General features: G+C 37.5%; 2 protein-coding genes across 2 annotated transcripts; both read left to right on the plus strand.

The window, feature by feature from the left end:
- The first annotated feature begins 1,197 nt into the window (after window positions 1-1,197).
- Window positions 1,198-15,123, plus strand: mmp2 (matrix metallopeptidase 2). The gene is made up of 13 exons (XM_085428371.1): window positions 1,198-1,522; window positions 1,723-1,949; window positions 2,722-2,870; window positions 3,526-3,654; window positions 4,430-4,603; window positions 5,349-5,522; window positions 6,434-6,607; window positions 6,751-6,906; window positions 7,027-7,153; window positions 10,667-10,800; window positions 11,401-11,560; window positions 12,501-12,610; window positions 14,047-15,123. The coding sequence occupies exons 1-13, from the start codon at window positions 1,370-1,372 to the stop codon at window positions 14,148-14,150; spliced, it is 1,971 nt and encodes a 656-aa protein (XP_085284497.1). The 5' UTR covers window positions 1,198-1,369; the 3' UTR covers window positions 14,151-15,123.
- Window positions 15,124-15,780: 657 nt separating this feature from the next.
- On the plus strand, window positions 15,781-25,278 carry lpcat2 (lysophosphatidylcholine acyltransferase 2). The gene is made up of 14 exons (XM_085428488.1): window positions 15,781-16,087; window positions 16,463-16,605; window positions 18,314-18,531; window positions 19,039-19,151; window positions 19,321-19,381; window positions 19,791-19,849; window positions 20,326-20,360; window positions 20,581-20,635; window positions 20,847-20,929; window positions 21,328-21,453; window positions 21,583-21,736; window positions 22,407-22,505; window positions 23,238-23,379; window positions 23,719-25,278. The coding sequence occupies exons 1-14, from the start codon at window positions 15,977-15,979 to the stop codon at window positions 23,895-23,897; spliced, it is 1,578 nt and encodes a 525-aa protein (XP_085284614.1). The 5' UTR covers window positions 15,781-15,976; the 3' UTR covers window positions 23,898-25,278.

Raw genomic sequence — 25,278 nt, forward strand, 5'->3', positions numbered from 1 at the left:
TAATCCTCCCAATAAAATTTCAGGTATTACCAGCAAAACAGTATAATGTTTAATCATCTGGGAATTTACCCAGATTTATTTCAGCACAAAGTTACACTGATGTATATATATATACAAGGCCTGGTATTATATACATGTTTTATCTGCAGATTGCTGTCGTTAAGTAAAATGTCTCATGAGGTTTGAAGTCCACTCATGGTAAGCAGCAGTGTATTTATTTATTGTTTTGTTTTTGTTTTTTTTTTGTTTTTTTTTTTACCGTGTATTTATTTTCTATAACATGTATACTGGGATAAGTCAGCATTAGCAAATCTCCCCCCGGCACACACACACACTCTCACCCTTATTAGTTTTCATGGGTACAATACATATGGTTCACTTGGCTCTTTCTAGCTTCCAAATATTGAGACCAGTTTCGCATCCTACCAGTAGATGTCAATCTACCACTTTGAATAACTTCTGGCCTTTCTGCAACTGGGTGTCGCTGTTTTTCTCTCCTGGCAAGGTAATATATTGTGTGGTGACGCTCAGCAGCTTTGCGTCAATGAATTCCAAATTAATCCAGTATAATGATTTCCTCCCTCTCCCCCTACCCACCGCATCGCGAATGATTATTTAGAAATTCATGAATAGGGATAGAAAATCGGTCGCTGGAAGTCAGAAAGTTAGAAGGGAGGTGTGGTGATGCTCTCAGACAGCAGTGAACAGTGCAAAAAAAGTACCAAAAAAGTCGCCCACTTCTACCAGTTATAAGGTTATTGGCTGAATTGGTTGGCAGAACTTACTTTAGTAAACAAATAGGTGATTTTAAGTCTGGAAAGAAAAATCATGAAGATCATTCCCAAACAAACAAAAAAGTCAAACAACATGCTGAAACCTCTTGGCATGCAGGTTATAGTTTATCTTGGAATCTGCACATATTAATTTAAGAAATGCACACTTAAAAAGCAGGTCTTCATTGGTTTAATTGGTCAGCTTGGCCCAAAATTGGTTAATTTCGCCTCTAGATGATTATCCTACTCTTTAAAAAAAAAAAGATAAAAGAAACAATTTTAAAAAAGAACATTTTTATTTGTTTGTAGACGTTTTCTGGTAAAAGCGAGTGACTAAGAACTGTAGTCGGTGAATCATTCAGCATTTGATTTGCTGGTTCGTCCCCATTTCTTTCCCAACCTGGAGACTGCGCAGAAGGCGTCGGGGGGAAAGTGCATGTGCAAGCAGAACTAAGAAAGTTCGCAGACCCGAGGTGCAGGATGTCCCGTTAAGGAGAAAAAAAAATCCTGCTGAGGAGCAGAAGCAACACAAGCTGACGGGCTGCAAGGACTGCGAACGGCACTTACCGCACAAGATATACTGTTAACCAGAGAAAATGGGCTTTCCGACGATATTCAGTTGTCGTCGGAGTCTTCTCAAATTGTTTTTGCTTCAGTTCATCGTGTTCCAAACAGTAAATGCTCGTCCTTCTCCTATTATCAGGTTTCCTGGAGACGATACCCCCAGAACAGACAAAGAAGTTGCTTTGGTAAGTTTCTGTCTTTTTTTTTTCTTCCTTCCTCAGGATATGTCTAAGTAGGTCAGGCAGCAATGAACTGTTTTTACCCCTGGAGTACCAGAAATGAACAGGAGTAGTTTTCACATTATTTATTTCTTATTGCTCTAATTTTATATAAAGATACCATAAGAACGCTAACCTATTATTTTATGTTTTTATCCAAACTTTAGCATTATCTAAACAAGTTTTATGGATGCCCACAAGACAGATGTAATCTTATGGTGCTCAAGGATACCCTGAAGAAAATGCAAAAGTTTTTTTCTCTGCAAGAAACTGGAGAGATTGATGCCAAAACTGTAGAGATCATGAAAAAACCCCGCTGCGGTGTCCCAGATGTGGCCAATTATAACTTCTTCCACAGAAAACCCAAATGGCAGAACAAGGACGTCACCTACAGGTCAGAGAATTAACAATAACACACATGATTAGAGAGGCTATGGATTATGCTATAATGGGAGTGAGTGCCAATCCACTGTGACTCCAAATTAGTTCTCAAACAATTGCGGAGGTTTTAATCAGCTTTGCCTGCAAAATGGTTATGGCATTACCACTGGGTGTGATCTAATAGTTTTTGAGTTACTTGGCATGCTGCACTTTAGGAAACCGTTTACTGCACAGCACTATTTTAAAAATCTGTTGCTTTAACAATTGCCCATAAATCAAAGTTGTTGTACTGAGACATATTTGCCCCTGTCTAACCCTCTAAAACCGACCCCACCCTCTCCACAGCCTCCATTCCACACTACCCCCATCCACACAGTCTTGAAGTGCTTGCATCTTTATGTCTCGCTAACACCAGCATTCCTACACAGTATGTGTCAGGTCCTTTGTTTTCATTCTGTTTGAGGTTTACTATGATGTGGATGTAGTTTATTTATATCAGCGGTTTTGCATGTTCTGATCATTCCAGCCTCTCTGTCTGTGTGTTTATAAGAAAGACTGGAAGCCAAAGACAATAACAACTATGAGATCTTAGACTGTTTTCAGGAAAAGGACTGTGTAGACAGGCATACAAATGGGTTTGCGGCTGAACATTGTTTCAGGAGGTGCTTTTACAGATTACTCATATTGGCCTTTTTATTTTCCATGATCTTTAGTAATGAAAGGAGAATTGAATTGATTGGACAATTCAAGTCATGCTTGTTTTTTTTGTTCTACTCAATTTGTAGAATCCTGGGTTACACTCCCGATCTGGATGAAGAAGTCATAAATGATGCTTTCTTCAGGGCCTTCAAAGTATGGAGTGATGTCACGCCACTCACTTTTACTCGCATCATGGATGGAGAAGCTGACATCATGGTTAATTTTGGCCGCAATGGTATACTATGTGTATAAACATCACACTATATAGATATTCCATTTGTTATTTGAAAACTATTGTACATCTGTACTCAGGTGGGTTTACGAGAATCACAATTAATAAAGAAATGTATCAGTTTGTTTTATAATAATACAATTGTAAGCCCTCAAAATCCTCCTTTTATTGGATCTGCCACATCTTTGTAATAGAATAAAGAGATTGTACCACAGGATAAAATTCTAAGAATGTTCCTATAATAATTAGCACAAGTCAATATTTAAACAGAAGCTCACCGAGTTCTAGACTAATGCTGAAGGAGCAAAAACATACATCTTTTTAAAGTAACATTCTTTTCAAAGTGACTCTACATCCCGCCATCCTGTATTTTAGGAATTCTTTAAAGACAGTGGGGATTATGGTATTAACCCAGTTCATTCCAAACATTCCAGCTAAAATAACCACTTGATATTTACCCGCATTCTGTCTGGTCACAGCTGACTATATTCAGAAAGAATCTAGTAATTATAGGGAAACGCAACTGAAAATCGGCCGCTGAAGAAGACATGGAATTGTTGTTTCAGAAACAGAAATCTTTGAATACATGGACAAATGTCACATCATGTCTTAAGCAGTCAGTATACATGTTTTGATTGGTTAATGATGTCATCAATAGAGCATGGAGATGGTTACCCCTTTGATGGCAAGGATGGCCTCCTGGCTCATGCCTTTGCTCCAGGCCCAGGAATTGGTGGAGACTCTCACTTTGATGATGATGAGCAGTGGACACTTGGAGAGGGGCAAGGTAATGCAAGAATGCTAGTTACAAAAAGTGCATGCAGCAAAACCACCAGTGATGATTTCTTAAATTTATTTAGTTCTTCATTTTTTTGCTTAGACTGTTATGTAAAGTTAATTTAAAACTTTGTCAGGTGAGAATTTGAAATTGTAGAAACTAATATAACTTTCAGATGCTATTTTCCAAGCATCTTTTTCTGGCACCTGACATCATATCAAACTACAGCCATCTGGAAGCTAAATTTAAAAAAAAAAATCTCTATTGCACACATTTGTATTCGCATCCATTGACCCAGATAGTTTTACTCCCAAGTACTTCCCCTTTTTAACATCCTTATGTCTGGATATTTAATTTGTGTGGAAATAATCTATAAACCTATTTTCCATTTCTCTTGGTGCTAGTCTTAAACAGATGAACAGATGAGGATCTCTTGGATGAATTTTTATTTTCTCAATATGTGTTTGTTGTTCATACTGTTACATACAAATCATTTGTACCCTGCATTATACAGTTTGGTTGGACATTTTTCAAAGCCTACTTTGAAACTGCTTTCCAAATTCTAGACAACAATATTTGCTTTAACTTCCAGGAAGTTGAAGCTTGCTATGTTATGTTAGCTTGCTTGCTATTATTGTAACAAAAGTTACCTTCTAAACATGTGTGAAACTAATGCTACAAAGTTTTATAGTGAATTGAGAAACCATCATATGAAATCAAACACCATAGAGCAAATATTCATATATCTTCACTCCTTTCTATGTATGCATTCTTTGTTTTACAGTGGTGAAGGTGAAATTTGGCAATGCTGATGGCGAGTTTTGTAAATTCCCTTTCCTGTTCATGGGCACTGAGTACAACAGCTGCACAGCTCAGGGTCGTGATGACGGTTTCCTATGGTGTTCCACCACTTACAACTTTGATGAAGATGGCAAATATGGCTTCTGCCCTCATGAATGTAAGCTTACCCAGTGGGTCCCTTTTTTGTTAAAGCATATACTATATGTTTGACATGCAGCTGTGATGTCTGTTTGGACATTTTGCTTTTGAAACTTGTGATTTTTGTGGCCCCACATGACCTTAGGCGTGATGTGCCCTACTTGGATCTTATTGAACCAGACAAAACATTTAATTAGTCTTTCAGTACTGGTAAAGCAATACTTAATATCACATCATAGCTATACTCAAAGCTGTTCTGTTGTTTTTGAACATGAAGAAAGTAGGTTGGCCAGGAAAATGCTTTTTTTTTTCTTTAAATTTGTTTTATTTGGAGTGAATTATGGAACATTTCTTCTCCAAGTTACTGCCCCACTTTACAACATGAGGCTTTGTCAAACATTTTGTTTATCTCTGTTATGTTGCTGTCCATGGTACTAACATGATCAGATGCTATTACAACTAACTGCCAAAATACACATGTTCAAAGTCATTTTATGTGATAAAAACATGAGTAAGGCCTGTTTGCACTGGAGTTTTCTATTTTGTTAAACTTTAGTTTTGAAGTAAAAAAACACCAAACAGTTCCAATGTACCTATTTTGTTAATTCAAGTTTATTGTGTTCCCTTGTGTTATATCACTACTTAGTGATCAAGGGTTTTGTATTACAATTGAATTTCTTATTTTAGTTAGAAGAATGTAAAAACAAATACTGTTTTTAAATTTATTAGGCCATCTGTAACTTCATTTGGTTTGTGATTTGCAGTACTTTTCACCCTGGGTGGAAATGCAGAAGGGGCTCCATGTAAATTCCCCTTCAACTTTCAGGGGGAAAAGTATGATGGATGCACCACTCAGGGCAGAGATGATGGTTACCGCTGGTGTGCCACTACTGAGGATTATGACCGCGACAAAACGTATGGCTTTTGTCCTGAAACTGGTAAGTGGTGTGTCATGTGTTGTCTCTTATTCACATAACATATAGTAAAATGAAAGATAATCACATCAAGTTGATGTCCACTTAGGTGTGCATAGTGGTCACGGCCTTCATTATGCAATAACACTTAAATAAATAAATATTTCACTAGCGGTGCTTTTTTTGATGAGCAGTGCATAGTGCCTTGCCATATGTTGGGCTACAGGAATTCTGCAGCTGCGGTTTTTGGTTATGCTCGTGGTGGGCTGAATAGCTATAAAAGTATTTTAATGTGCAGTAGCAGGGCCTATTTTCCATTCTGTCAGTGGGGCTTGTTTTAGGGTTGAGGTACTGGGGTAGGGAGAAAGGCATACAGGGAGAGGTACTACCGTTGGTGCTTTCATCTGATTTTATTTGATTAGGGATGAAGCTTTGCTGTAGAGTCCTGTGTGAGAACTTGTACCGAATAAGAAATTATACTGTTTTTTTGTTTTACTCTTTCTTTCTTTCTTTCTTTCTTTCTTTCTTTCTTTCTTTCTTTCTTTCTTTCTTTCTTTCTTTCTTTCTTTCTTTCTTTCTTTCTTTCTTTCTTTCTTTCTTTCTTTCTTTCTTTCTTTCTTTCTTTCTTTCTTTCTTTCTTTTAACACAAAACCACTCTTGCCAGACTGAAAATGATCTCTCTTTGAAAGAAAATCAATTTGGATGGGTGCATTTTGGTTGTGTGCCTAATGGATTAGTTATTGATGTCGTGTGTGTTGTGCCAGCTGCTTTCATCGTGCTATTTCTGAACATCATCTGCACTCATTTCATAATAACCCAAACTTTTCCAGAAAGAAAAAAAAATCACTTTGCATAGTGAATTTATAAGATAATTAAGCAACTGAATTCAGTGCTTATTTTGCATTTACTGTTTTGCATTTTGTTGCTGTTACCAGCAATGTCAACAGTGGGAGGCAATGCAGATGGAAGCCCCTGTGCCTTCCCTTTCACCTTCCTGGGAGACACTTATGAATCTTGCACCACCTCTGGACGCAGCGATGGCAAAATGTGGTGCGCTACCACCAAGAGTTACGATGATGACCGCAAATGGGGTTTCTGTCCTGATCAAGGTAAAAGAATTTGCCAGTGGTATTTGGGGATATTTTTCCCAAGAGCCAGTGGATTGGAAGACACTGAATCTATCTTTTTCTTTTTTTTCTTTTTTTTACTGTGGAAAGATAATAGATATTTGTTTAAACTAACTTGTTTCTAGGCTACAGCCTTTTCCTGGTAGCAGCCCATGAATTTGGTCATGCTCTTGGTTTGGAGCACTCTCAGGACCCCGGTGCACTGATGGCCCCTGTTTACACTTTTACTAAAGACTTCAGGCTCTCCAATGATGACATCAAAGGCATCCAGGAGTTGTATGGTGAGAGAAAATGCCACATAGAGTCTAATACCAATAAGTGCCTGGGAAAATGATTGTGTTGTCAGTGGATAATTTGCAGACCCCTTTAAATAATAAATACTGTGGTAAATCTGACAACAGGTGTGCCAACAGACAAGCCTTTGCCTCCAACCCAGGGTCCTGTCACTCCAATGGATATCTGTAATGAGCCAGTGATCTTTGATGCTGTAGCACAGATCAGAGGAGAAACATTCTTCTTCAAAGACAGGTAATCATCTCAGTTAGCAACTTGATGTATCTTTAAAAAAAAAAAAGACTTCAATGTAAGAAAAGTCTGAAGCCCAGGCAAAGTGTTCTAGATATGCAAGCTGTAATGTTCCCAGTTGCTCTTTTGAGTCTTAAATGTGATGTAAAGGCTGAGTTTGTGAACACTGAAAGCACTGCCAAAGTCCTGTTAAATTTCCTGTCTGTGATCTGTGCGAAGAGCGATAAAGAAAACGAAATTGCCTGCTTCAGGCTGTATCGCGTGACTGAAACACAGCAGCCTGCACCAACTGGATTTCACAATCACATCACTGCAAACAATGAGCAGTTTAACATGAGGTTTCTTGTTAATTATGGTTTCTCTTTTTACAGTCTTGTGCCACTTGAAGATTGTGAGCATATTGTTGTTTTGTGATATGACAATTAGTAAGAGTTGAAAACAAGCTATCCCTCTACTCACGCAGTGACAACCAAAGTAGTCATCATTCATAAACAGTCTACACTCCTCTTCTCCACCGGCGCCAGTGAATCCAAAGTCATGTAGCTTTACTATGTGTCTGCTGGCTGACTCTGTAGAAAAGAAGTTGCATAAAGTCCTGTGGTTCGGTCAACAATCTTCGTGAGTCAGGGTACTTCCCGTAGAAAGATGAACAGTTTCATTGCAACAGCTGAAGTTTGTTACAAAGAGCTTACCCCAGTGGCATGTTACAAAAAGGAACTGTTAGGACAAACAAATGATGGGTTAGCTGTTGACATTGTTGACACAAACACTATAATTTCAACGTTAAGAGCTGCATATCCTGTCACAATCATTTGGAAATCAGCTAAGAGTAGATGCATCAGCAAAATGCTCAAGAGTCAGTTAGCTTGGCTTTTTTCACTGAGTTACAATATTTTTCACCTTGCTGTGGCTCTAGCAGAGAGTGTGCAGCGAACCATGAAACTTTGGATCAGTTGTTGGTCATCAAGTCAGCTGAAATGATCTTTTTCTTCCATCTGAAACATTATATATCTTATTTAACTGTTGGGACAATTTTTTTTTAAAGTGAAAATTTTATTTTCACTTTAAGCATTGTTGAAGTCTGAAAATGCACACAGTCACATTAATGTAAGGGCAAGAACAAGTTTCCGACATACCTCGGCTCTCAGGTCACCGTTGTTTAAATGAAGCCATGGAAAAATAATATCTTAAAAAAGAAATGACATTGTGTCTAAATGATAGGATGACAGCAGTGCTAAGCATCACCTACCTGGGTGGAATGTAACAGATGATTAAACTGTCATTTTGCAGAGAGATGGTATTTAGAGCAAACTGGTTCAGTTTAAGGTGGCTAAAAGTTCCATATACATATGTTACACTGAAATTTAGCTGAGCTGTAACATATTTAGACATTTTCCTGTTTGCCAGATTTTTTAGCACCATTGTGCACTAATCTAAGCTGTTGTGTGATGTTTTCAAACACATTTAATTCAATATGACGTGAATTTTAGGTTGCTATGTGAAAATTTAATCAAGCAAAGTTTAAAAGTTATTCTGAAGATCTGGGTGGGAAAATGAGGACATAGTATTATGAAGTTACTGTAGTGAACAAACAGTATATCTCACTGAAATCTGGGATCGGTAAAGTTTTAGTACAGGCCTGTTGGTCCAACTTCATAAGTTGCCTGAAGGGCATGTCAGAGTTGTATGCTGCAGAGTTCTGGTACATGCTAAGTTTTATAGCTTTACAGAAAGAGCTGTACCCTCTGGGCTCTGGGGCTAAGCTCACTTGACTCTCCCACTGTAAAAGTGGAATCTCTCATTCTGTTAGCTCAGCATATTTATGTTGTGAGACAAATCTTAACATGATGCAATGAGTAATACTTGCAGCACTCCCTGAGCTCAGCATATAAGTGGGTCTGTCTGTCTCAAGGCTTAAGGAGAAGGTACTTAGAAAGTCTGACTTATAGAAAATGTTTGGCCAACCTGCTGGTTAGGTCTGTTCTGAAGCGTAAAACCAGTAGAGATTGTTGTGACTGTTGTGCAGAGGCTGGTGAAAAACTGTTAAGAAAGACTGCTGTTTTATAGAAGCACTTTTGTTGAATGGTAGTAGTTAAAGATAATGACAGTATAAAAATACAATAGGCCTCACAAACACTGCCAAATACCTGTGACTGAACTTTGCTTTTGAATGTTTCATTATTTTCTGACTTTTTTGGTGCACTTTAAACATATTTAGACTCAAAAATGATAAAGATCTGTTCTCCATCTACTTTATTCTTTTTCTTCTGGTTTGTGAATGTCGAATGTTTTCCTTTTTTATGTACACCACAATCCATGTCTGAGAGGATGTAGCGTTAAACCCCACAAACCAAACTTTTTGTTTTACCATCATAACTCTCAAAGAAATACTTTGGTGTACCTTTTCCAGCTTCCCTGACAGATACTATTGTTACTCTTTCTTCAGTTGTGAAATTCTTTCTATCTTCTTTTTTGTTTTTGCTCTGTTATACAATTTTAGTGCCTTTTCCACAATGCATTTTAGGCAAACTTATAATGTGGGTCAGTACATTGAGCCATTTAAATCAATGTGTTAAAAACTTATATTTCTCACAAAGCTCAGTTGCATTGTCATAATCATCAACCTGTATTTTTACACAGTTCAAACAGGACTTTGTTAAGAACAAATCCAAGATCAATGGATTATCTACTTCAGATGTTCGGGTTATTAGTAATTACCTGTATGAAAATACAGGTAAATAAAAAAAGAATAAAACAGACTCAGAGATCTAAAACAACAGGAGTGCTTTAGAAAAATCCCTTGAATATTTTCTGTACACGTATTCCCCTTACCACCCCTAGGCAGATCTTGTTTTTCCTTTTATTGAGTGCATACTGGAAGAAAAGAGAGGGAGGAAAGGATAAAATTAAAGCTCTGCTACAGACTGAAAACCCTCTGGATATTGTTAGTGCACGAACAGCAAACTGATCTGCAAGAACACAAATAAAATAATGACATTCGTAGATGGTTGGTTCAGACTGGAATATGTCTCATCTTTCATCCTGACAAATGTAACTTTGGGCAAGTGTTATGTATGCACACTTCTATTTATGCTTGTTTGTAAAGTTTTATTCTCATCTTCACTTTATCATTATGACAACTGATCTTTGTTTTTGGCAAATCTTTGTCTGTCTAAAAAATAGGTCAGTGGAAAAGAGTATGGTAAGCTGCTATTGTTGCGCAGCTGTGTATTGGAAATCCGGGCAAGATGGGTCTTGTTCCGCTGGCGTCTGCAGCCTTAGTCCTAACGAGAACCAGATGCTCATGAATCAGACCATTGTGGCTGGCTCGGCCAGCGAAGCACTTGCACTAAAACCCCGATCTCTTATACACACAGACACACATGCTTTTTCTCTCTCTTTCTCTCCCCACCTCCTCATCAGCCCCCTCTGGTCCTTTCACTCTTACTTCTTCACTCTTATTTCTTCCCTAGCCTGTCTAACTCATGATTGCTCATCCACCCACTCTCTCTGCAGGTTCCTGTTCAGGTCAGTCAACTTTAGAAGCAAACCCAATGGGCCAATGCTAGTGGCCACCTACTGGCCTGACCTGCCCGCCAAGATAGATGCTGCCTATGAAAATCCAGAGGAAAAAACAGTCTTCTTTGCAGGTATTCTGAGGAAAGCAAGAGACTTTGAAAAATGCACATTTAGATCTGTTTTAATATTGACATAACCCCGCACTTATAAGGTGATGAAGGAAACAGATGCATTACTTTTAATGAGTAATGAAGATGTGTCTTCCCCATTTTACCACTTGGATGCATTTCCCCTAATGGTCAGCCATTTCTATTACCTGAAACTTTAGGAGGCACCAGAATGTAGGCCAAACATTCTTAAGTGCAGTGTGGACTCTTCCAGCATACTTATTAGTGGTTTATGAAATATTCACAGCATTTTACAAATATGACAACTTTCCTGAATACTGATGAGACTTACATGATATATCCATCAACTCTAAAGACATTAAGATGGTTTGGTAAATGTTCGACTTATTATCTCACTGCAAAATTGGTTCATAGAGTTAACCCTTGTGTTGTCCTTGGGTCAAAATTGACCCCTAGGTGAATGGCAAACAAGTATATGGGAATCCCGAGGACAACACAAGAATAAATGATTAAATGTTGATTTAAAAGTTTAGTGATTTTCATTAGAATAACATTATGTATCCTAAAGGTGAGTTCTCTTTTTATCTTACTCTTCTCTCCCAGGCAATGAAATTTGGATTTATAGAGCTGATCAGTTGGAGACAGGCTACCCGAAAAGGTTGTCCAGCCTTGGCCTCCCCACTGACCTGCAGCAAATCGATGCTGCCTTCAACTTTAGGAAGAACAGGAAGACTTACTTCTTTGCTGGAGACAAATTCTGGAGGTAAGGAGAGTTAAACTTTGTGCAAAGATTTGCATTTAATGTAATTAAAAGCCCTGTGTGACTCGACCTAGCTCTTGCAATTCAGGTCATAAACTGTTGCAGTTGTGTGCTATATCTGAACTGAGTTAGTGTTTGGTGTGACCTAAACGGTACAGTAACTCAACAGCTTGTAGTTTTTGCACACATGAAGCCGTAGTGTTTATTTTATCTGGGAAAGTGCCATCATATGTGTTTCTGATGCACTTTATCAGATGCAAACCAATGAATGTCATTCAACAACAGAGGGTCTTTAAAAAAAAAAAGTGAAATCATGGCTATCTCACTTCTATTGTGCATATTGCACTGGTCTGCAGGCTCTTTGGCCTAAACAAACAGGTACAGCATGCTGGCCATGTCCACAGTCCCTGTCCAATTGTAAATCGACTTTTTGGTGCATTTACAGCCACAAACCTTGAGTAACTGAGAGTAAATCGTAATAACAATGCAGCCAGAACAGTTTGCCCTAACTAACGTCCTATGTTATTAAATAGCAATGATATTAGTCATTATCTGGCTGATGTGCACACACCCAATTTTTAACAGGCTAAAACAGAGAGCAAAGCAAAGCAGCAACTGTACTTTGATAAAAGGACTGTGCATTATAAAAAAACATTTTTTAAATTCTTTGGGTATGGGAGCGACCTAGTTAACAGTCTGGATTGTTACTCTACTTCTTTTACTTTTATTCTCTTCTCTAAATGATGCAAGAAAGGAACAACAGTTTATGAAACTGATGGTCAGATTAGCTACTAAAGCTCTGAAGGCATCCTCTGACAAAAATGTCAATACACTACATATTTTTGGCACAGCATAGAGTTGTTCGGTGCTAAATTAATGCTATTAATGTAATACATGTCATATGTAAAACCTCAGATGTGATTTCATTGTTGTGTGTTTACAGATATGATGAGACCAGCAAGACAATGGACTCTGGCTCCCCAAAACTTATTGCGGATTCCTGGAATGGCATCCCAGATGGCATTGACTCTGCCTTCAGTCTTAATGGCATTGGTAAAATAATACTTTTAACAAGTAAATTTGACCAAAATATGGCAGGAACAGTTATTAGTATGTGAATGAATTTGTTGCACGATTCATACCATTGTGCCATTGCTGTACTCTATTTTCCAAGCAAAACTGATTTCAAGCTTTCAAGATATGGCAGTATTTAGGGAAAAGGATAAAAAGCTACACCTGCAACTTTGTTAGTTACAGAGCAGTGTAGTTCTTTCCACTGAAAACAATATATGAGTATAAGGTTTCATAGGTATATCATTTTAGAACACTGTCATATTTTAATTAGTACTAAACAAAAAGAACAGCTCAAACTAAGCAGGAGAAGTTTGATTCCGCCACATTTCATGGCAGCCCATGCCAAAGGAATGTCAAGACATTTGACTGGAAAATATGAATCAACCTCACTATGGTAGGAAAAGTCACAGGTTCCCCAAAAGGTCTTATTTTCTGGGAATTGTGAATGTTTGTACCAGATAATATAGAAAGCTGTTGAAATATTGGAGTCCTGAGCAAATGGGGAACTTCCTGACTCTACCGCTTCTAGAGCCATGGCTCCAATATGCCAAGAATATGCCACACAACTGTTGCTATGCTCTGATAACGACACTAGTGTTTTTATGTGTGTGTGATTACTGTCTGCACAGCAGCATTCCTTCTGGTAAAATTGCAGGAAAATCCAGTCAGCTCTATCAGTGAGTCTGGCACTCTGCCTTTGTCAGTAAAACTCCTCATATACCAGAATTGAGCAAACAGTGACGCCTTCTAGGCAAAAAAAAAAAAAAAAGTGTTTAGAGGAGTTGGCTACACAAAGAATGTCAGGAAGGCAAATAGACCATAAGGAGTATTTCTGAAGTCAGGGAGTGATCAGTGGTTTTATAATGACAGAATTGTTGCATTTTTTGTGAGTGAATATCACAGGTTAGTTGACACTTACTTTTACTGCTGGTGCAAAGTGCATTGCAGCCACTGTAAGAAGTAAATGGTGAATTTTTAATGTGAGACCACCAGTAAATATCTTTTGAGATTCTCACTGTCAGCCATGTATACTTGAGGTCAGAGGTGGTTAGCAAATTTTTGCCTATGGCAAGCAACCAGGGACTTTTTCATTGCTTCTCTCCTAACATACAGACAGTGCTGTAAGTGTCACATAGCCCCTTCCCCACACCGTAAACAAACATATTTATATAAAGAAGGTCTTTCACCCTCTACAGAGGCGCCTCTGTGTACCTCCTCCTTAGCATAATTCAGAGAACGCGAGGCTTGACTTTGGCTTCTGATTGGGTATTTTAATTCTTGTACGCTTGTACAGAAGCTTGTTTATTTCACTGTTATTGCGTGGTAGTTTGTTTGACTCGAGCAAATTTAATAAAGAAAATTCTCAGCTTAGTAAATGTTTTAAACACAATGTGTATTCTGCTTGTCTTTCACAGACTACAGCTACTTCTTCAAAGGCAACCACTATTTCAAACTAGAAGACAGCAGCTTGAAGATCGTGAAGTTGGGTGAAATCACAAAGGACTGGCTCGGATGTTGAACATTTCCAAAATGTCTCACAACTAACTTGTGTAATGGTGACCTCTTGAGCCTCATGAGGACATTATTGTAGTATTGAACACAACTTAAGGTCGCTGCAGTGAAAACTGTTGTAATTTTTCTATCATGGCAACTCTGCACGCTTTCCTGCAGCCTGTATAACCGGTCTCCAGATTTGTAGAACGCCACCCCTGAACCTTCTTCGTAGGCTGAACATATGCAACTGGATATTTGCTACATTTCTGTGTGACTTTGACATTTTATTTGTTATGCTGTTATGCAGATTTATTACAATATGCACCCCATCTTTTATTATTTTATAGATTTTTTTTCCCAAGTCAGACATCAGGTATGTCCACACTGCTTTAAAATGCAGTGCTATACTGTGCTGGTCAATATTGCCTTTTTATACAAATTTGATTTCTTTAACACCATAAGAGGAAATCATGTTGGCTTAGAATTATTTCAGTGTAATAAGTGCAGTTTAATAATTGTATCTGTTTAATTACGTTTTTCATTGTTGTGCGCTACATTTGAAAGAATGAATTTGCACAATGTGACCGAAAATGGTGCTTTTAGAGATCGCTTTTTGCATATAGTCATATATATACATTATATTCTGTATAACTATGTCTGATCGGACTACTTAGTATCCTCTGGATGTATAAAAGTAGTATTCCCAGACACATTATCCTTCATTTGATTAGCACTTTGTTTAGGACTATACAAGGGAGTGGCACAATAGGAAGACCAAATTATTTCCGTGTCAACTCCATGTTACATTTCCCTACACTAATGGTACAGAAAGATTAATGGCACAGGTTGCCTCTAGAGGCTGTATAGGTTTCATGCATAATGGAACCATGACAAGAGTACCGCAGTAGTATTGCTTAATTATCTTTTTTTACATGTTTTTTCCTTGTGATGGTTTGTTTATGCTTTTTGCACTGTCATCAATAAAGATGGTCAATATAATAAATCTACAAAATTGTGAATGATTAGCCATGATATGTGATCCTTATCCGCTAGGTACCAAAAAAAAAGTGGGAGATCATATACCTTAGTGCACTGTATACATACTCTTGCAACACATTAGTGGTAAAAGTAGATCTATAATGCTTGTGTTATGAACTTACACCAGTGTTGCTTTGTCATAGAGTTCATCTTTATGATATATAGTAATGCTGGCACTTCTTTAAATTTTAAGGTTCTATAAGTAACAAGCGGGCTAACTTTAAAATAATCAGATATAAAATTCATTGAATAGAGCAAACGGACTTTATCTAAACCCCTGCAAAGACTATAATTTGTTATGAAACTGTGCCATCTTGTGGACATTTATGATAAATGTGTAGCCTTTGCATAAAATCAGTTATTTGCTCGTGACACCGCGATCGTCCTAACTTTCTTTAGCATTTACTCCCCCGGGAGTCCTAACCAGTGTTATTTTATCAAAGCACACAACCTACGAGACAATTTTAATCTTTTCCTATCTGAACCAATTTTTTTCGAGGCATCTAAATGGGATACCACTATATTTTAGATACTGTCGAAAGGGTACTGTCTAAAGTCAGTACCTTGCAAAATTTAGTGACAGTGTACAAACATTCACTTAACAGTCTTAATTCCCCACTGCACAGCGGAGGTGGAGCTTGAAGCTACCGGTTTTGCTCTCGCGTGCTTGAGTTTTGTACTCGTCGTTACTCGCGCTTGATACCGTTTGGCTCAGCAACAAATGAGAACAGGTTCTCTGTTGAGGAAGTGAGATGGTAACATCACGGGGCTACAAATTAGAACTTCAGCCGTCATTTCGCTCACTGGACTACGATGCCACCGCAGCGAGTAGGTGCCTTGCCGAGGCAACAATCTCTGCTTTTGCCTGCGGTCATCAACCCGTTTGTCCAAGACACCAAACTAAGCAACGCTGCTATAATTAAAGTGAGTATTTCTTCTTCTTTTTCTTTTTCTTCTTCTTCTGCTTTTTTAAGAGATTGCACAAAGGCAGGATTTTGAAGAATGCTCGTTTGGTAACAGTGTTTCATAGTGTGACATAGTGCACTCAGGCTGCTGTATCCAGGGCCTGTAATCTTCTCCAACACGGCTTTGACAATCAGCTTGTAAAGCCTCCTATGCAGCACAACAGACTGAGCCATTGGGAGCTTTCTAGAAAGCTTTCCAGCAATGTGGATTTCTAGGCTCGTGCATATTTCTGCTAGGTGGGAGGTCAGTTTTCAGCCAGGCAGCAAGTGACTTGAACACCAGGGAGGTTTGGGCCTGTAATTAATATGCATAAATGTACTCCTCTGCCTGCAGTGTGTCTTGTTGGGAATTTTCTTGGTCCCTCTTCGAGCTATCTTTATAACCCTGGTTCTGATGGTGTTATGGCCAGTGTCTGTCATTGTCACCTTCAAGCTGCCTCTGAAAGGAGCTGTGGAGCCAAGCACAGGATGGAGAAGGTAACTATGGATACCAGTAACATCCAGTCTTTCTCAGAGTTGGCCACGACTTTATCACACCTAAAGCAAAACAATAATAATATATTTAGCTTATTCTTGACATCAGTTTTGTTTACTTGCAAATGATCTTTTGCTTATTTATTTTTTCAAAACTTGGTTGCCCAGAAAAACTGTTTGGCTAATCTGGGACATCAATAACCCATTTGCCTTTTTTACTGCAGACATTTTGTTTGCTAAGCAACTGCATTCACCTTGCACGCCATCTTATCACCATCTGTCAAAGTGAATTGAACTACTACTACTAAACGCTTTGAACATATCTATCAAACAATAAACATATTGAACTTTAAGTTTTGCAAAAGTAATGAATTGTACTGAGGTGAGAAGAAGGATAAAAAGTCAGTTTTCGCTCATATGCTTTACAGAAGCAAAACATGCCAAAAAAATAATAGTTCCTGTAATAATGAATTAGCAGCTACTTGTGTTCATGTCGACTCATGCTTTTCTAGATCATATCCTCTTCACAAGCAATACCTCACCTCAGTTTCCTTCAGAAAGGAACTAGTCGGTGGGGGGTTAAGGGGAACTGGAAATGATGTTTTAGCCACTTTGTTCACCTCTGATGTCCAAAAGTAATAACAGACATTATAATTATAATAATTTTCTATATCTGTTTATATCTTGTATGAAAAGGACTCATTCCACTGGACTTATTAAACAGTATGTCTGTACATATAGTCTGAAAATGACAATTAGTTTTGTAGTCTATATTTTACTTGGGTGTGTGTTGGCTTCTTCACACTTGTTCACAGTGTAAACAGTTCTTGTGATCTTAGACTACAACATTTTTCATACATTTTGCAGATGACTGACAGAAAAAAAAACATAAGTTTAAACTATTGAAATCTTGTAATCTTGTGTCTTGTCTTTTTTTGACAGACAGGTTAGGCTGTTACTACAAAGCTTTATATCAATGAATTTGTGTTGTATTGCAGATACCAGTGAAAATCGCCACCCTGCTTTGTCGAACCACAGGTTTTTTTAACCTTGATAGTTTGTTTGCATTAGTAAAATGATGAACCATCCTTCAGCTTAAAGGCTGTATACTATTTTCGGAGCCTGTGACAAATTTCTCAGAAGCACAGAAAGTGTGACATGATAGTTTAAAGCAGGGCATAAGCCCACACTGCATAATGAAGGAAGTGAAACTTAACCATAATAACTTGACTGATAGCATACGTTAAAACGTTTTACTGTAAGAGCCGATTGATTAATGTATCTTTAAATATTCATGTTTGTATTCTCTTTAATTTGTTTCATATTAAGTATGTGAAACTAAGTTCATAATGTCATTCATCATTTTGTATCTCTGACTCCATAGCAACACCCCTTCCTTCCTTTCTACAGTTTTTGAGGAAGCAATTGGCAACAGTAACATACTTTGCGCTTTAAGGTTAAAGAAAAGCACGAAATTGTGAAACGCATCCTGTTACCACAACACATCAGTCAATATACTGAACCGATAAACAAAGAAGGTCTAAATAGACCCATTAAAAATATTATACCAGCCCTTTTTATGTAAAGAATTTAGGATTTTCTCATGCAAAGCTTCTTGCACTGTTGTGTAGAATAGACAGTCACTTCCCATTCACATTTTTTTTCATTCACAAAAATTCAGCAATTTAAAAAAATATTTTTTTATCTCCAGATTTTTGTGTCAAAGAGTGATGGCTGCCTTGGGGAGGGCTTACTTCTTCAGCATGGGTTTTCGAGTGGTGGTCAAGGGTAAGCAGGCCAGCAGCCATGACGCACCCATCCTGGCTGTGGCCCCCCACTCCACCTTTTTTGATGGGATTGTCTGCGTTGTAGCTGGCCTGCCCTCCACTGTCTCCCGTGTCGAGAACCTCGCCACACCCATCTTTGGCAGTAAGATACTTTTTGCATGATTGTTTCGAACAGGAAAGTAGGGACAAACTGTGTTTGTTATAGTCCATTTCCATCTGCCTTCACCTGAATGCACAGTTTCCCACTCTCTATGAAACGTGGGAGAGCTTGTAATATATATACAATGGAATGTCATTACTTGCTGCCTGTACTGGGTATCAATTAGTCCAGTACTTTGGAGTTGTCATTGACATAAATCCTTGTTATAGTAAGTAAAATTTACAAATGCACTCTATGAAGTAAACACGAGCTAAGACATTGATTAATATAAGCCTTTTCATCCATCTTTTTAAAAGTAATAACAACACATAACTCATTTCATATCTGTCACATGTGATTTGTTAAACAGTGATATCACTCTGTCTTATTTAACGCTTACAAACGAATGCAAATAACTAAAGCCTGTGCACCAGATTAGTGGAAAATATGATCAAGATTACTATATTCTTTTGTATGTTCATTACCATTAATCTTTTGTTCTCTCTTTAGGGTTCCTTCGGAGTCTCCAGCCAGTGCTGGTATCTAGAACAGACCCAGACTCCCGGAAGAACACAATCAACGAGATTAACAAGAGAGCCAAGTCAGGAGGCCAGTGGCCACAGGTCTGGCACTGCAGTCATTCTCAATAAAAATGACTTTTATATGAATTTATTCGTTGTTTCCAAAGGAGCAAAACTGTATTCAGTGTTGACTCAGATTATTTTAAAAGCAATCTTTGCAATTTTGAGGGGTATTATTTTACCATTCAGCAAGGATGCTTTTTTTTTTCAGGTTCTTATATTTCCAGAAGGAACATGTACAAATCGCTCATGTCTTATCACGTTCAAACAAGGTAAGATATAAAATGTACATTTTGTGTAGTGTAATCATTAGTTTAATTTCTATCAGCATGTCAAATGCAAATAAAAAAGATAACATTTTACTATACAAAACTTAGATCTACTACTGTATTATAGAACATTTAGTATTTTCTCTTAACATAAATCAAATCCATTTAATACATCGATTTCATAACAGAGAGTGCTTCTTCGTACGTTATTCCATTTAATCAATATTTGATGTGGTTTGTGTTTTAACTTTTGGTTAACTGATGCCTATAAGAGTGGTTCTGTATGTGGTGAGAGAATGGAGAAGTCAGAGTAAAATCATATAGTTTTACAGCTATGCACTTCATGTTTAACTACACGCTGTGTGGTTTTTTTTTTAATTTTAATACCTATTGTTCCCCACGCCACTTTTAGGTGCCTTCATTCCTGGTGTTCCTGTGCAGCCTGTGCTTCTGAGGTATCCTAACAAACTGGTAAGTAGGGTTGTGACAGTAATAGATTTTCATTTTTCGTACATATACATACACAGCCAGTAATATCTGTTCAGTGATGTAGTGCAAAACTATAGGAATAGTGTATATATTGGATTCCCTGTTGGATTTGTAGATTTGCTCACAAACAAATGAACAGTCGTATTTTTTATGATAGTTTCATTTTATTGGAGAACGACTTACTTTCTAAATCTTTTACCTTTTTTTGGTTGTGGCTCGGCAGTTCAAAGCTTCAATTCCCTCCAGATTTTCGTGAGGATTGTGGGCTTGTCTCATCATTGTGTTCACTAGGAAATCTAAAAGCATGACATTCCTATATATTTGTAAATGATTTTAAAATTTATACCAGTGTTGTAGTGGATAATATAATATGACACAGTCCTATGTGCAGACTGTCTTATACCAATGTTAAAGATTCAGGAATGAATGAATAATATACTTGTGTTTTTTCTCTGTAGGATACAGTGACTTGGACATGGCAAGGATTCAAGTCGTGAGTATGCTTTATAGAGTTTTGCCTCGTCCAGTATACATCACTCGATCTATAAGTATGCATGTCTAAATATGCATATTTATAAATTGCATGCATTTGTAAACTGTCACTTTTTCCCAGAAAATAAACATAATTATTGCACAATTATATGGCTGCCTTATTTTTACAACACTGTAGTTCTAATGAATGAGAATGTATAACAGTTTTTTTGATTATGCAGGAAAACACTTCTGCTTTTGACACTGTGCCAGCTCTACACAACAGTAGAAATTGAGGTAAGAGATTTTCTGATTTCTCGTAGTGTTTGTATAATAACATTATCTCATGAAGTCGTTTAAAGAGTTTTAGTTGTTTTGGATATATGATGTACTCAAAAGGACTCTTTTAAACTAAGGCTAGCAGAAGTTTTTATTTTCCTTTTTGGTTTAAGTGTACTTTTTGTTTGACTGTTCTCATACACTTCTCATCTGTTTACATGCTTCCCAGTTCCTCCCACCTCATATCCCCACAGAGGAAGAGAAGAAAAGCCCCGCTCTGTTTGCCAGCAGAGTACGAGAAACTATGGCCAAGTAAGTGTTCATTAGTCTTAAGCGTATAATGTATTATGTAAAGCAATTTATGTTGCCTTTTCGTAAAGAGGTTCTGTGCAAAACCACATTGCACTGCATATTGCTCAAATGCAAAGTGGAACAATTTGCTATAGAAAGTAAAAGTACTGTATAAATGTTTAAATAAGTCATAAATATAGTGTTATGCACATGCAAGGCTACTAAGCTGATAAGAAAATAAACAAGTGGTCAGTATTGGAGAGTGAGTGCAATTTGTCAAACTAAATTTGCATTTTTTACTGTCTTTAGGTCTATATCCATGCACAGTGAATCTGGCTATTGCTTTGCTATAATCTTTGTGTGCCTCCTTTGACTACTATAGTGAGTTGATTAAATGTCTGCAAACCTTCTATTTTTAGGGCTTTGGGCGTTCCTGTGACAGACCACACATATGAAGATTGCCGCTTAATGATCTCAGCTGGTGAACTCACACTTCCGATGGAGGCTGGCTTGGTTGAGTTCACTAAAATTAGTCGCAAACTCAAGTAAGAACATGTAATATGAGCGTTACCAAAAATTGCAGTTAGTACTGACCAATGCAGCTTCAAAGGGTTCTTATTGTTGTTAATGTTGATTATGATATAACCTGTCACCATTATGTTTGGCTCAACTAGTCTGAAGTGGGACAATATAAGGAAGGAACTTGACGGTTTTGCAACCATGGCCAGCACCTGTAAGGGGGGACGCATAACTATTGAGGAATTTGCCAGTTTCTTAAAGCTTCCTGTCAGCCCAGTCCTCGAGGATCTGTTTAGACTGTTTGACAGGGTGAGAAACTTGTATGTTAAATATTTGTTAAACATTATATGTTGAAATCAACTGAACATTACCCTTTTCAAATATCGCCGTGGCGTGGCACCACTTCACAAGGTTTTAAAACAGCCAGTATTTGGCCTGGCCAAGCGAATGACATTTATTAGATGGACACATTTGAATGTGAATGATCAGTAAAATAGTGAAGTTCATTTTACTGATAGCTGTAGTATTTATGTAAGTTTAGGCACTTTAGAAAAACTTCGCTTGCAAACCCTTAAAAAATAAAACACCTTTTATATTTATTTTTATAAAGCTCTAATAGGGTATGTGAAATGAAGTGAAAGTCCAATACATTTCTGTGTCACAGTGCTGCACCAGTTGGAGGGGGAAAGCTACTGAGTTTCATACTTTCTGTTCTCTTATCTGTGTTCATCACTTTCAACATGAGTCAGAGAGCATGTGTTTACTAAAAACTGAATGTTACCTTGTATCATGTGCATTTCATAAACTTGTTATCAAATCACTATAGTAGTAAAGACTTAATCAAATAGTATTATCACTATTACCAGACACCGAATAACAGCAGACAACAAGCGCTTGCACCATAAATGATTAAATGCTGTCGATCATAATAATCTTTACATTTAACAGCTCATCTGTTCTAATTGACCTCTCTCTCTAGAATGGAGATGGCACTATAGACTTCAGAGAATATGTTATCGGTGTGAATATCCTGTGTAGGCCATCTAACACTGAGGATGTTCTCAAAATGGCTTTCCAGGTGAGACCATACATTTCTCATACTGATGTGTTCATATTGGGGGCTGAATATTATGCAAATCTCTTGGAGTGAAGCAAGAAAAATTACAACAGCTCCTTTATTGACTCGCCCAAGGTAGCACTACTATGGTTTTTGCAAGGCAAATGACCTTCAAGGGTATTTATACATTTCTGTATAAATACCCTTCTGTACACCTAATATGTTACTTCTATTGCATCATGCATTTCCTGCTGATAGTAGTTTTATCACTCTATCATGATAAACTAGTAGCTATGAAGGATATATCTGAGATGCTTAAACTGTAATCTGTGACAATTTGTGAGAAGTATAAACAGTGCAACTGTTATGAATATGAATATATATGATGTTTATATATGAAATATATACCCCAAAATATAAAAAGCATATACACTTTGCAAAAGGAATAAGTTAAATGCAAAAAATGACCAATGTTAAGATAAAATCAACCAGCCCAGCCCTTACTGTCTGTGCACAGCAGCAGCTTTAGTATAGCAAGAACAAAGGCAGCATACAATTCACAGAAGGTTGCATAATGTCAGGCTAACAATGTGTGTCTGCTGTGAACATTTTGCTGGCCATAAAGTCAGATGCAATTTGAACTTACTAATCAAAACTTACTTTCTCCTGCTTCGTGCAACGTCCAAGATCATTTTGAAACCTTTTTCTTGAAAGTCGTTACTCATTTCTCACTTTTTATTATCTTTCATGCAGCTTTTTGACACAGATGAAGATGAGAAAGTCACCCATGACGAGTTTACTGCTCTGCTGTGCTCTGCTTTGGGTGTGTCAGATGTAGACATGACCAAACTTTTTGAAGCGATTGATGCCGACGGCTCTGGTTTCATTACCTTCAGTAAGTAGAATCTAATTGAAGAGAAAAGCCTAATGCAAAGCTCCCGTTATGTCTTGTGGCCTCTTATTTGATTCCTGGTGATATTTTGTCAAGAAAATGTTAAATAAATAAAATAATAATAACAATAATAATGGATTGCATTTATATAGCGCTTTTCGAGACCCTCAAAGCGCTTTACAATTCCACTATTCATTCACTCTCACATTCACACACTGGTGGAGGCAAGCTACAGTTGTAGCCACAGCTGCCCTGGGTCAGACTGACTAAATTGTTCAAAAAATAGTTCATTATTATTGTGTGTACAGCACCCTGTAGTTTTTCTCTGTTCTGATTCTTTAGATGAATTTCAAGAATTTGCTGCAACCCATCCTGAGTATGCCAAGCTCTTCACCACCTATCTGGAACTTCAGAGATATCAAGCTATCCAAGAAGCAAACCCAGGTGATCTGGAACTTGCTGGTCAGCCCAGTTCAGGGGAAGAACCAGAGGAGAGCACATCTGACAAAAAAGATGACTAAGACAGACCATAACTGTGACTTTTATTTGACTTCACTGAAAAGAGAAATGAATACAAGGCTGTTGCAGTCTTGTCAGCATATTCAAGTCACTGCAGCAGAAATGGTCATATATGGTGAAGCGCTTGCATTTTTATAGTTTTAGAAAGCTTTGATTTTCGATTTTAGTGCCTTATAGATAAAAAGCAACTTACCCCCAAATTTTTTCTGTCAGTGTATTTTTGTGTATGCTTTGCTATGACACGAAACACAGATGGGGTGCGTCATAGCAGGACAATATGTCTGAAAACTGGTCATTGTTTTAAATAAGGTTTACACCTATTCTTCAGTCATCACTGTGGTTTTTGCTGGGTTTTTACTGACGGAGATGAGCACAGCCTTGTGCACCTTATCCTTTGTCTTTGTAATTTTTCTTTAACAGAGTGGGAAATCTTGCCAAATCAACACAAATTTTAAATGTAAGCAAAGAGTCCTTGTGCTTCTTTATTACAGCATAATTAGAGTACTGTGAGCAACCCAGATATGTTCTGTTTTAAAATTTTGTCTACAGTGAGCATAGATGCTGTGCATTACACTTTTCCCACCCTCGGTGCTCAGGGACACAGAACTTGTAACTCAGCTGTATAATTAGCCAGAAGTTTGCTTTGCATGTGTATCTATTTGCATTTCTACTGAAGATTGTTGTTGCTGAGACAGCACCACGTCTGTGCAGCTTTAAGTTTACTAAAGCAAATCAACCACTGAAATTAGGGCAATTTGTGAGCAAAAAGGCAACGGTGCTTCTACACAACAGCATATTCCAGTGGGGTATGCTTTCAGACCCGATTAACTAGAGGCATTGTTATTTATTTAGTGGGTTGTATTGCAATTATGTTTTGCTTTTTGTTAACACTGCAAAATGTTATTTTTAAAATAAAACAAGAACACAATCCTCTTTGCCATTTTTTTTATTCATCACAGAGGAAACTTGTAATGACTTTCATAGACTTTGTTTCTATTAAGGCATAAGTGCAATAAACAGGCTACAGCTGAACTGCTGTTTTTCCAAAATCACCACAAGGTGTCAGTAGTTACCCATTACAGTTCTGTTGTGTGTGCCTTTTTTCTTCACCCACTTGCCAATGTGAGTTAAAATACCTTGTGTCTATTTTGACTGTACCTTACTTTGATGTTGGCGCTAGACAATGAGGTTTAAACTGGGGGAGGAATTAAAGGCAGGCATGTACTGATAAAATTGGATAAATGTTGTTGTGCATGTTTGTAAGATTTACCTCATTACTGGCCAACATGGATGATTTTTTTAAGCTATGGATATCTATAGCATGATTCAGGGGTTTTTTCTGATTACACTTGCTATGGATTTAAATGTTAAAATTATTTGAAT

This window comes from Rhamphochromis longiceps, linkage group LG1 (genome assembly GCF_057381845.1).
Source record: "Rhamphochromis longiceps isolate RC_006_pf linkage group LG1, R_longiceps_female_GT1.1, whole genome shotgun sequence".
Classification (NCBI taxonomy): domain Eukaryota; kingdom Metazoa; phylum Chordata; class Actinopteri; order Cichliformes; family Cichlidae; genus Rhamphochromis; species Rhamphochromis longiceps.